The 13729-nt window shown below is 38.4% G+C and overlaps 1 protein-coding gene across 3 annotated transcripts in view; it reads right to left on the reverse strand.

Moving 5' to 3' along the window:
* Positions 1 to 10667, reverse strand: part of LOC130909335 (myoferlin-like) — a 36558-nt gene extending 25891 nt beyond the window's left edge. Inside the window, exons 1-4 of one of the 3 annotated variants that reach the window (XM_057825667.1) lie at positions 10552 to 10667; positions 9912 to 9980; positions 9227 to 9282; positions 6568 to 6659 (exon numbers count right to left, since the gene is read on the reverse strand). In XM_057825667.1, coding sequence (XP_057681650.1) covers positions 6568 to 6659; positions 9227 to 9282; positions 9912 to 9980; positions 10552 to 10558 — 224 coding nt within the window. In that variant the 5' untranslated portion in view covers positions 10559 to 10667. Of the gene's footprint in view, positions 1 to 6567; positions 6660 to 9226; positions 9283 to 9911; positions 10361 to 10551 lie in introns of those variants that run through there. The other 2 variants (XM_057825666.1, XM_057825668.1) reach the window with 2 other exon arrangements.
* Between the last annotated feature and the right edge of the window lie 3062 nt (positions 10668 to 13729).

Consider the following 13729-nt stretch of genomic DNA (forward strand, 5'->3'; position numbering starts at 1 on the left):
CGAAATACTGTTGCTGTGAAGTTAAACTAGCTTCAAGTTGCTATAATTTCTCGCTGCGTATCTTCCCTGTAATGTTGTCGTACATGTCAGCGTGTCGTTTGCTAAAATTGCGTCACATCGAACTCCTTGAAAACAGCGACTGTCTCTTTGCAAATGAGGCAGACACAGTTGTTCCGTGTTTTATTGAAGAAATAGTCCAATATCCACCTATCCTTGAAGCGTCGGCCATCGCAGTCAACCTTTTTTTTCTTTTTTGATTGTCGCCATTTTAGAAATCACACGGGGTAATGTTGCTTAGAGTGCTGCACTTAATGTTTTTCAAAGTTTCGTGAGAATAGGCTGAGTTTCTGTGGAAAAGATACTTGTAGATATCAGGGTAGCAGATGTCAGGCAGAGAGGGCGAAGACAGCGGGTCGAAAAATATCGATTTAGGCATCAAATATGGATCTGGCAAATGGATAGACTGAAGCTTTTCCACATAACGCCTTTTATGCAACGCATCCAATGAGTTTACAGCGTCTGAAAGCACCGGGGATTCCATGAATTGCATGACAAATTGAAACCATTGAGAATATGGATAAACAAAGACGGACAATATGGCGGCCGGATACAGCGACACGTCATTTTCGTGACGTTGGTGAGTAGGGTCTATTGCTTTAGGATTAAAGGACAGGTGATGTTTCATTTTGTTCTGGTCTGAATTTGATTTTTGTGTCACTTTTTTGGCCTAATATGTTCATGTAACAGGTTATAGTAGAGTATAATAATAACAGTTAGTACAGAGGATGTTGTGCTGAGAAAAAAAAAACACCTTTTAAAAATAATAATAAAATAAAAATGACATTCCAAGCAGTTACTCACAATGTTACTCATTTCTCGAGGATTCTATTCAACGAATACTTTTTTTACTTGTACTTGAGTAAATTTTTGGATGTCGACTTGGACTTTTACCTGAACAATATTATTTGGAAGTAACGCTATTCTTACTTTAGTTATATTTTTGGCTTCTCTACCCACCTCTGTTCTCGTCCCGCATCACATCAAGTACAGTGCATTGAGCCCGAGTGTGAGTAGTTTGGAGTTTAATCAAGTGAGCAGTATACAAATAAAGTATAATTTAAATGCATACATGTGCATTTGCTGTGGTTTAGTACAATAATTTTATGGGATGACCACTTCCTCTTTTAGTCTTTTCCACCACTTCCACACCCCCTCTGCCAGTCACTTTGTAATCCAGTGTTCTGTCAGATTTTTCACCCTTATCATATTTTGCTCCCGAAGTTTTGTGGCGGTGAATAAGCACTCTTTTACATCGAGCTGCACGCTCAATATTATCCAGAGGTGCTAAATCAACATATACATGTGCAACATGAAGACGGCGTAAATAAATGCTTAACAGCACGGGAAAAACGTTAACAGCGAAAGATCGGCATGCAGTAGAGTTGAGCACATGGTAGGATGTGTAGATGGAGAACTTTCCTTTGTGTGCGTCCATGACCAAACGCAATTAGACATTTCTTTTTCTTCATAGGAATTTTGAGTTGTTTACTTTGGACCTGATGCATTTGCGGCCATTTGTAGCTTTACACGCATGCACAGTTGCAATTTCTGATTGGGTCCAAAACCTAAAAAACACACCAGCAAGGAGAGACTTGCTGGGCTTTGTCGCCGCTAGGACTCGGTCCACTCGACTGGTTCTCGATCGATTCCACTTATTGAAGAGATTGTAATAGCCTTGTAAAGAGCTTTACTAGTTTCGGCAAGTAGTTTTTTGTTGTTGTTGTGAACTACTGTTACATCTAGATCTCATTTAGCTTAGCAACTGGAGGCGTGAGACCCATTTCTCAAGTGTCCCAAACTTCCAAGAAAGTGCATTTATCTAGGTTTCATCGGCCGTGACATCCACCAGAATGCTACGACGCCGCCTTTTTGTTCTGTCCAATTTTGTACCCCATCAGAAATTGCAACTTTGCGGTTCTGCGCATGCGCTTAATGTTAAAATGGTCGTGAATGCAGCGGTCCCAAAGTAAACACTTCAAACTTCAAAGGAATATTTACTTACGTTTGATCGTGGACGGACTTGTAGAAAAAGACACATCCTGCCATGTTAGCTGCACACAACAACTGCAGGCCGCTCTCTCACTGTAAACATCCTTATTTTTACGCCATGTTCATGTTGTACACGTATGTTTATGATGTAACTTGTTTATTTAGCAGCTTTGGGTACTATTGAGAGTCCAACTGAAGGTAAAAGAGGGCTTATTCACCGCTACAACAACTTTGGGAGCAAAATGTTATAAGGGTGAAAAATTTGACAGAACACCTGCACCTCTGCTATACGATGCATTCAGAGTTTGCCACAAAATAATCACTGCCGCCTTTCCCCTTTCCAAGGGGTTTCAATTGGCACCTTTCAAACAAGATTTCTCGAGCGTCAGGGGTTGAGAACATTTTGGAAGACGTTTACGTTCTTGTGAGAAGGGACCATATTTTATTTCCGCCTGATCGTAAAAAAAAAAAAAAAAAAAAAAAAGGGAAAGGTAAAGGACTTTAAACGGAAAATAATAAAATAAAATAATTATAAAATAAAATCCCTAATCCCGAATCACATTTTGAGTGAGCGAGAAAACCATCATAAAAGCCAATAATTAACACAAAAACAACAGAGTTGTTGTATACTCAGATTCTGACAGCTGCACACTCACACTGTGACCAAACAAACAGCTGGACTGGGTGGATAGAGTGGTGGTTTTTTTTGCAGGACTTTGCGTCCTTCATCAAGGGGGACACTGACTTTTGTCAGTGACTCTACATGCTTGGTATGCAAGTTTTTCCAACCATCTTTCTTAGCCTTTGCTTTAATGGGATCTTCCTCATCAAAACAATGCAGTTTAAGGTGACTCTTTCTACTGAATGTCAGTGTATCATTTCTGACCAAGTCCTAACACAAGAGAAAAGAATGAACTTTGTCCCTTAATTATATTAGCGTATTTTTTCTTCAGTTTTTTTTTCCACAGACAGTTCACGTCACAATCTAGGACTGTTTAGTTAATAGCCGAGAAGTAATGACACTGGTCTGATGATCTTCACTAACATGTTGTCCCATCTTAGAATTATGCTTTCTGAGCTAGTAAGAAAAAAACAATCCAATATTACTTAGCTGAATTCACTTATTGAGCAAAATTGTGCTATGGACGCAAATCGCATTGTCTTCCAATAATTAATTCAAAAGTAGTATTCGGCACGCTTTTAAGTTATTGAGGAAAATAATTAAATAAATAATAATTTAGTAGTAGTAAGTAGTTAATGCACGGTTAAAACTATTAACAGTGTTAATTTATGGATCGGGAGAAATCGGGTGAAAAGGATCGGGTTTTTAATTAAACAATATATATTAATGTTTTCCTGCTTCATGCTCGTACAGCGTGTCACTCTCCCTCTGGCTGCTTTTCTTGGGGGCCGTTTACATGGAGACTCTCCGAGAAGACGAAAAATTTCATGTTTGCATTTATATGGGTCCGTCTCCATTCGAACCAATGTGGCAATTCCGCATGAAAACGATGTAGTATTCAAGCCAGGCCCTAGGGGGCAGTGCAGATTTATAAGCCGACAGCGAATGATGCCTCCTCAGCCCGGAAGACAACATGCCCGCCTACTCCAAGCAATGGCATTTTCTTTTGTTCAAAAAGGCACAAAAAAGGAAACATTCAATCTATTTAAATTAAAAATATTATAAAAACAGTGAATTAAAGTCGACCTTCCGCCATATTTGCTGTTTTTAATGTTTAGTAGCACTGCTGCGCACGGCCAATGTGACGTGTACGAGTGCTGACGTTATCGGCGTGGTCCCGCGCCGCGGGAGTTTGTGATATGCATGCGGAGCAAGCCCCCGCAATCGAATTCTTCCTCTTTGGAGGCAGGATTCCAAGGTTTGCGTCTTTGCCTCCCATCTTCGCCGACACCATACGAACGCGAGGCCACTCCACAACATAGTCATTGTGTCTTCATGTCACAGAGTGGCCATGTAAACTGCCCCTTGGTCAGCAGGTCACTGGAGTTTGCTACCTAAAGTTAACGATGACTGACAGGTTTGTAACTTTGATCTGGCAAGTGAAGGCTCTGTAGCGCTACGATCGAAAGCACAAATGTGTTAATCATCGTTTACTGTAGTCCGGGGGACAGCAACTCCCTCCCTGGAGCGTTTTCAAAAATGTTTGAAAATGGAAAAAGATGGGGAAATATATATATATATATTTTTAATATGGTTTCTGTAGGAGGAAAAACATGACAAAAACATTCTTCTATTTCATTAATATTTTGACAAAGTTAAACTTGAGGCGGCATCGTACAACAGTTTCTAAAACAGTTTTCATGTATAGGGTGCACTGAATTAATTATTATTATTATTATTAGTAGTAGTAGTAGTAGTAGTAGTAGTAGTAGTGTTGCCTTTTTAAAAAAATTGAAAGCTTTCAGGTACACGTTGTAGTGCAGATAATACGGTATCATGAAGGCTGTATTTGTGGCCAATTTAGTAATCTTGATAGTAGGCTAATAGGCTGTTCTCGGCAGCGTGAGTGAATTTGAGTGGACTCACTCATGAGTTATATGAATGTTACAGAGAGTGATTAAAAGTGTGACGTTAAAGGTGATGCAATGAAAGGTGTGGGTGCGCCTACATTTTGTGCTGGGGCACCCTAAGATAAAAAGTTAAGCGCACATGTGCAACCAATGAAAAAGTAACTGTGGAGCCTTGGCAATATATATTGCAATGTTAATTTTTTTCAATATCGTTCAGGCCTAATTTATTTATTTATATATATATATATATATATATATATATATATATTATAATTTTTAAAGGCTAAAAAGTAGCAAAGTAATCTAGAAATACAATTGCATTCCTAAAAGATAAACTCCAAGAAAAAGCGGAAGTACTGTAAAAAGTACAGTACAGTACTGTAACATGTAACTTTTGTTCAACCAAACCCCCAAAAAGTTTGAAGAAAGAAAATAAATAAATACGTTTTAAATGAATGCAACTCATCAGCCAATCAAACGTGCGTTTGAGGGGAAAAAAATGGACCGGCACATTCTGCAAGTGAAAAAGAGTAAGTCTGAACATAATGAAATTAAGTCACTTAATAATGGTAGGGTCAATTCTATCCTTACAACATATGGTAAGACAATCTAAATTACCTATATAACTGAAGTCATTATATATGCAAATAAGGTTGCTTAAAAGTTGGTGGGAACAATTTCAGCATCCTGAAATGTTGGTAGTCTTATGTCCCTACCGTCCCTATGCAAACCTACGCCCTTGATTTTGGGGCTGTTAAATTATTCCACAACACACTAAACCAAGTTTTGCTTTTCTGTACCTCACACTGCAAAAAAAGTATTTCAAAAAACTGCCCCACAAAGTTTGTCCAAAAGGTTTTGGAGACATTGACAAAAGATTCAGGGGGAATTTTGGAGTGCAAGTCTCTATTGATTTATTGAAATTTTGTGTCCCAAGACTTTTGTTAATCAGTGTTGGGTATAGTACGTATGAGTACCAAAAGTCCTGCCTCTTTTCACACAATCATTAAAAAGAAGTCACAGTGTTTACTAAAGCGTTTCAAAGTTGAGTCTCAAAAACGAATGGAGTTACTGTGACATACTGAAATAGTCAACAAATGTATAAATTGTTATTGTTTTGTTAATCTAACAAGCCAACGGAAAATGAATCTGGTGATCGGATGATGGGATCATGGCAGTGCTGCTTCTAATTAGGCAAATCTAATCAGTCCAAAGGGTACCAATTGGCGCGTCCCTTCCCCTCTTGGGTTGCTAAAACAATGTAGATTAAGCACAAAAACAGATTCTGGGAAACTACTCAAGAGAGGGGGGAAGGCCCTGTGCTATGACTGTGGACATCTTTAGGGAGTGTGTCAGACAAGCCAGTGGAAAACTTTGCTCAACGTGGACTCATACGCTGGAGACAGCCATTTGGGGAAAAGCTCCTCCCTTAGTTATGACTGTCACATGCGCAGAAGGAGGAAACTTGCTAAAGCACAAGAAACTAGAAGAAAGAAAACTGTTCATAAAGTCAAGAATTGCATGCCCGTAATTAGTGAGCCAGAGGAAACATTCTTTGTGGTTGGTTTCAATTAGTCCCATATGTGATTCTGCATAAGAACCTTGAACTATTTTGGAGCAACTTCTATTTTTCAGTCCTAACATGCTCATACATATTGTTACTAAAACATGATTGGACTAGAATTCTGCCCTGTCCTCACTGACAGAGAGCACAAACAGCAATTCATCAGTCCATTGTTGCTCAATCAGGTTCTGTCGTCCCACACGACTCAGCAAGTCTCGGCATGGCAAGCAGGGTGTGAGGGGGCAGAAGCGGCCAACAAAACATTATTTTATGCTCATCAAAGCTTCATGAGCCTTACATTTTTTTAAAGTCAGTCGTCTAATTTAATAGACTTTCTGGGAGTATCACTGCGTGAGACATAAAGCCAGAGGCCACAATGGGGAACTAAATCTCCAGGGTGGGGAGTGCATAGACCCACTTACTTATTTTTCCCAAAGGTCTCTGAGTCTTTCACAATCACATCGATGTGGGAGTTGGGTTCCAGTGCGGCTCCTTTTAGGTTAAACTCAAGGAGCTGCGAGATAAGGTGAAGCACGTGTCAGCTATTGTAACATGAGTAATAGATTTTTGCATCTGTCTAGACATGGCAGAAATGTAAGATATCACTGTACAGAAAATGGTAAAAAAGCTAAAACAGTGAGTAATGAGTTATTTCTACATACAGTGGTACCTCTCCTTACGAACATCTTTACATACAGAATTTTCAGGTTAAGACACACCTTGACTGGAAAATACTGCCTCTTGTTATGAAAGAATTTTAGGATACAAAAGGCTAAAATATAGTATGGGCTGCTACTTGCAGCTAGACATGTGCCGGTTACTGGTTTCAAAATATACTGTGGTATGAAAACGTCAAGGTTTCAAATCCGCAAAAATTTTCCGTCATACTGCCCCTACGGTATTAGCGATTTTTTATGTCTCAAAAATGCATGGAGAAATCCCCTTGCTTGCAGCTACAAGGCTCAACGGGTTGTTGCTCAGTGTCAGTGAGTCAGCTGTGCTACACGATGACTGGAGGAGGTGAAACTCGAACTTTTTCCCCCATTGAAGAAAATGAAATCGCTGGAATGGGAATACTTCGACTACAGAAAAGTTGCAGATGGGCGCGACTTAGAGGAAGAGGGCAAACCGACATGTAAAACATGTTTGTGAAGGGTGGCTACCGAGTAGGCAATACCTCCAAATGGTTTCGCATTTATACAAAATTAAAGGTTAGTAAACACTGTCATGAAAAGTTTCCGACCAGTTACGAGAGTTAACGCCAGCGTGTTCAGTGTGTCTAGCGGTGGTAAAACATGTTTATTGCTCTCTGGCAACAGTCTGTGCTGAGAAACAGAGTGCGTATAATGTAAACAGGATACTAGTCATACACACATGCGTTTTTTGGAAAATAATGCAATCATTTTTGTTCTGATGGCAATGTAGCGCTGTGGCTGTGGGTTTAGGCTCACCTAAAGGACTGCATTTATTTATTATTTATTTTATTTAGAATATTTTGTTACGCTATGTTCCAATTTGCTCATATGTTTTGAAAAATAAAAATCCTGTTCAATGGGAAAAAGTTTTTTTTTTTTTTTTTTTTAAACCCAGACATCTCAAAGACATACTTTAGAGCTATAATTGCAATACCGTGACACTGTGAAACCGTGATATTTTGGCTTAGGTTTATCATACTGTCAGAATCTCATACCGGCACATGCCTAGCTCCCAGAGTTTACTGAATGTAACATAATTGTAGCTGCTCTGCCATTGGCTATTGCGTAGCATCTTCCTGGCTTCCAATTGGCTAAGAGGGACCTCTACCGTATATGTAAGTGTGTATCCCAGCATCCTCTTCATTCGTTCCTCGTGTTCCGATAGTTTTACATGTGTGAATTAACTTTTATTCTCTATTTTTTTGTCGTTTACGCTCTCGTTTCATGTTTACTGTGCAACAGTCTAAGCCTAGGGTCACACGGCAGCTCTTAATGAAAGAATCTGATTTTTTCCTGTTTTTCCAACTCGAGTGAGGCATTAACTTGACGGCCTGAACAGGACAACTCACATAAAAGTGGAACATTTCAAATCCGATCTGGGTCACTTTCGTATGTGGTTTAAATCCGATCTGGGCCACATTTCTTCAGAATGTGGTGGCGGTCTGAACTGTCAAGTCCCCCAAATCGGTATTCATGCAGCAATGACATCAGCAAAGAGCGAGAGCAGCACCCAAGACGGCAGTAATGTAGCTGTTCATTAGCGTTAGCACCTAGCTTGAACTCTGCTTTTACTACGCAGGAGGCGGGCTTGATTACAGTCAAAAATAAAATACGATGAAGAAAAGGATAAGCCTAATAATGCACGGTTTCTTACTGTGCACCAAATGAGCAATATCTCAGTATTGCTTACATGGCCGAGACAGGGCAAACGTATGTACACACAGTGCGTAGTTATTTGTTTAGATGCTTCTGCGCATGCAGGTCAGTTTGCTCAGCGCGTGTCGGACTGCGAATTAGTGCGCATACGTAATATTTGAACGGGCTTAATGGACAAATGCAGTCTAAAGAGGCATGCCAAAAAAACAGATATGAGAAAAATATAGAAATTGTGCATTAAGACCTGCAGTATGAACCTAGCCTAATTGTATCATGTATTAGTTCTATGCTTTGATGCATTTTTATGCTTTATAAAAGATTTATGTCTGAATTTCGGGGACCTGGGCTTTAGGGCATTTCCATGGAAAATATGTCTCAAACTGAATTTTTCGATTACGAAACTACTTCCAGATCTAATTAATTTCGTAAGTAGAGGTACCACTGTGCATGTAGGAGTGAACAGTTTTGCTCTGACGGACCAATCAAAGGATGCAAAAATGCTGCCATTATTATTAATTAGCTAGTTGGATCAAGCAAATTCAAAATCTGATTGGTTCAAGAAACATTCCCGTTGACAATACATTGGAAGTTGTTACATTGAACCAAACGTATTATTCCAAAGGCAGACTAGATTAACATGGCAACAAAGAGGTTGGAATCTGATTGGACAAAGTAAAATAATAGTGATTTTTTTTTTTTAAATGACGTATTGCATGCGTTGGACATTTACCTCGTTCCATACTGGATTCACCTCATTGTCAATAACATTTGTTTTTTTCTTTTCCTCTGAAAAATGAAGAAAAAAAAAAAAGATATTTGATGGTGACAAAAACATTGAAACAGAAAGCAGCAGTATTATCTTGAGAAATATCTTAAATGTGCTTTTTGGACTTTTTTTTTTTTTTTTAATAGTATGTAACGCATAAACTGCAGTTGTTGCCTTATAAGGAAGTGGAAGATAAGCAGCCACACCTGCAGGCTATAGGTAACTGCTGAATTAACATGCAGTATTTGTCGTGATTGGAGCCATTTTGCCCCTGGACTTTTGTTTATTTTACTATGCGAGATAGGACCCAACTTGACTGCCTTTTCATTCCAGCATCACATTCTTTTTTCCTATCTGTCATCCAACTGGGAATGTTTGGACATGTAGGCCCAATTTGCTGGGATCTGTCCTTGGATAACATACTTTTGGAAAAGTTGTTAAGGATGAAGCACAAGCTATAAATAGAAAATGCACATTGCAGAAGAAATAACATGATGACTGAATTAATACTATATCAATGCAATAATATGTTGACCAATTTACCAAGTCTTTAATCCTGTCCTGAAAGTTTGTTTGTTTTTTTTGTTTTTTTAAATCTTAATTAATTTATTTAAATACAAATACTTAAAATGACTAAAGAAAGACTTACCTCGAAATATCACTGTCGTGATGGGATCAGGACTTCCAAGCGTCTTTTTTGGCAGACCTGCGGCTGATTCTACCAAAATCCGCAACATGATTATCAAGTTTTTGTAAAATTGATACGGAAAATCACAAACTAATGAGTAAAATAGTCTAATCCGACGGGAATAATAAACTTTCTCATCCTCACAGACGCGTACGGGACGCCGAGAGAGGAAAAAAAAAAACACAAAAGTTTCCTTCCAAGTGTACTGTTGGAAGCAGAAATGAGGGCGGACCACGGGCGTGTAATTATCCTGAGTGGGGACAGATCGCGGGCAGCTGCTGCCATCCTGCGAGGCGCTGACAAAAAGCTAAATTTAAACTCCTAAATAGACAATCGGGAAATTTTTGAATTAAAAGTTAATTTTCTAACAGTTTCTTTGTGTTCCACACGACACAAAAATAACTGCAAAACCTCAATTTACTCTTTTATTGTAATGTCAGTGTCGCCAAATATATTTTACTTTGTCTCCATCTAGTGGCTGACACAGTGTACTGATACATGCCGTCGTTGGTTCATGTACAAACTCAAATTTCGACCTTTTGTGTTTGTCAAAACAACAATAATAATAATAGGTAAATTGTGCATATCATGTTTTTCTAACCTGCCATTGTCGTTTAAGCACTGATTTAAATCCACCAACGTCTTCTTTTGGCGTCTACTTTCCAAACAATCAATATTCACCTGGTTCCAGTTGGCTGATCACGTGACAGCTATCGGACTTCTCCTTTGCATTTGTATTTGTTTTATGAACAATAATCATCATTACGCTTCTAAAAATAATAAATAACTGCCTGCTTTTGTGTTTTGTGTTTTTTTTTTGTTTTTTTTTACTAGTGTCTTTGATTTGGAAAAAAGTACATTGAGGAATAAAAAAGGATGTTAAATTGTGTTAGTGCAGGGAGTCAGCAACCAGCAGCTCTAGGGCCGCATGTGGCTCTTTAGCGCTACCCTAGTGGCTCGCTGGAGCGTTTTCAAAAATGTTTGAAAATGGAAAAAGATGGGGTATGGAAATATATTTTTAGTTTTGATTAGGGCTGTCAAATTTATCGCGTTAACGGGCAGTAATTAATTTTTTAAATTCCATTCATTCATTCATTCATTTTCCATGCCGCTTTTCCTCACGAGGGTCGCGGAGGTGCTGGAAATTGATCACGTTAAAATATTTGACGCAATTAACGCATACACGGAATTACCAGTTCATGCGTTGCCTCAAACAGTTTACAATAATGCCGTTTTAGCACATTGAGAGCGAAAAGGCAGAGAAATGCGAGTGGACACAGGTGTTCATTGGACCGCGCCTTTTATTGGCTTAAGCTTTGGCAGCCACTACTAACAGTCATGGTTGCCCAACATGATGATGGCTAAAATGAATGATAACTACCTAGTTTTTTGCATTTAACCAAGAATCTAGACTGTTTTACAGTCATATCTATAGAAATTCCGCAATTTACGCATTTAATTACAAGAATTTTGAACCTAAAAAGCATCATGCGTTTGGGAAGAGCAGGAGACGTTCTTTTACTTAACACGCCTAATTGAACACAACGCAGAACATACTGTATACCATTTGCAGCCACCACTGACAGTCATGGTTGCCCAACTTCCCATCATGCTTTTGGGCGGAACAGTTAAGTCGCTACAGTATCATTTAGTGAAAGCACAACAAAAATAATATTCCTATCTCTCAAAAAAAAAAAAAAAGTTCACAAAAAGAAAAGCGCTCAATGCAAAGAGAACTGGCATTCTCAATCAAAATAGCTATGCAAAATACACATAAAACTTACTCAGACTTCGCCTTGACTAGATCTCTAATTAATTTAAAACTCGCCATTGACACCTTGTGGTGTATTTCAATCACTACTTTACATAGTTAAAAACACTGTGGAAGAACGGCAGGGAGCCCGATGTGACGTCACCGCTTGGCGACGTCAACAATGGCAAGCTATTAGTTTATTTTTTGATTTAAAATTTTGCAAATTTTATTAAAACGAAAAAATTAAGAGGGGTTTTAATATAAAATCACTATAACTTGTACTCACATTTATCTTTTAAGAACTGCAAGTCTTTCTATCCGTGGATCCCTTTAACAGAAAGAATGTTAATAATGTTAATGCCATCTTGTGGATTTATTGTTATAATAAACAAATACAGTACTTAAGTACAGTATTTGAATGTTTATGTCCGTCTTGTGTCTTATCTTTCCATTCCAACAATAATTTAAAGAAAAATATGGCATATTTTAGAGATGGTTTGAATAGCAATTAATTACGATTAATTAATTTTTTTCAAGCTGTGATTAACTCGATTAAAAATTTTAATCGTTTGACAGCCCTAGTTTTGATATGGTTTATGTAGGAGGAAAAACATGGCACAACCATTGTTCTAGTTCATTAACATTGTCATGAAGTTAAACGAGGAAGCATCATACAACAGAGTAGTCACGTGGTGCATCATTCTCAATAGGATGCACTGCAGAGAAAATATACATTTATCATATTTACGCACTATAAGGCGCATTGGAGTATAAGGTCAACCTTCAATAAACGGCCTCTTTTCAAACCGTTTTCATTTATAGGGCGCACTGCATTATAAGCCACAGTAGTAGTAGTAGTAGTAGTAGTGGTGGTTGGCGTTGCGTTATGCATCCACAAGATGGAGCTGAGCTAAACGGAATTTCATGCCGTGATTAACTAACATTGATCCATATATAAGGCACAATGGATTATAAGGCGCATTGTCGGCTTTTTTGAAAAAATTGAAGGCTTTTAGTTGCGCCTTATAGTACGGAAACTACGGTAATCATGAAGGCTGTATTTTTAGCCAATTTAGTCATTTTGATAAGTAGGCTAATATAGCTAATATAGATAGATACAGCATGTGATGCCTCCATTATTAGGCTTTAAATTTTTTGTGGCTCTAGACATTTTTTTTCACTCCAGTATGGCTCTTTCAACATTTTGGGTTGCCGACCCCTGTGTTAGTATGATGGGCATGCAAGTGAACAATTACGTCTGCAGCAATAATACTGAGATCAAGTCTTCAAGGTATGGACTTTTGGATGTTCACTCCAAAAAACAAAAAAGATTGGCTTTAACAAAAGCCAATCTTGAGTATAGAACACTGGACATGTCCATTTCTGTTTAAGAGACTGAAGAAACTCACACCAGATTTCATTTTGCTTTCAAATTTTACATATCAGTGTTACATGACGTTACAAGACCTGTCTGTGTAGGCTGACATATATTGCGGACATACCGTCCCTGTGAGAAATATCGCAAGGTGCTTTTGCGGTGATAGCTGTTTTAAAAATACATGCAAGCAAAAGTACCTATGTTATTTATAGGAATTATTGGCACACTAATTCCATTTGTGAGAAGGATGCATGATACCACTGAAATACAGTAGAACAGTAAATGCTGGAATAGACCCCACAATGCTCAGACATTTGACTCACTGTGACTGTTACCAGTTTCCTCGGCAACAGGGCCACACCAGCAACTGCTGCAAATAGGGAATTAATTCCCTTCCTCCTCTCCACCAGCTCTCATAATATACTGCGTTCATGTTCATGTTAGTTGTTGAGTACAGGACAGCAAATGGAGGGTGCATTGCCCTATTTTTCCACTTGATGGTGCCACATTTATTCTGTAAATTTGAATCCAGCATCGAATTGTAACTGCTTGATGGGATTTGCTTCAGGAACTTGTGTAACCATATTAAAAAATTCGGGTAGAAGAACAGTATAGGTGGATGAAGTACTTTCTTTTATTTTTCTTAAG

This window comes from Corythoichthys intestinalis, chromosome 21 (assembly GCF_030265065.1).
Source record: "Corythoichthys intestinalis isolate RoL2023-P3 chromosome 21, ASM3026506v1, whole genome shotgun sequence".
Classification (NCBI taxonomy): Eukaryota; Metazoa; Chordata; class Actinopteri; order Syngnathiformes; family Syngnathidae; genus Corythoichthys; species Corythoichthys intestinalis.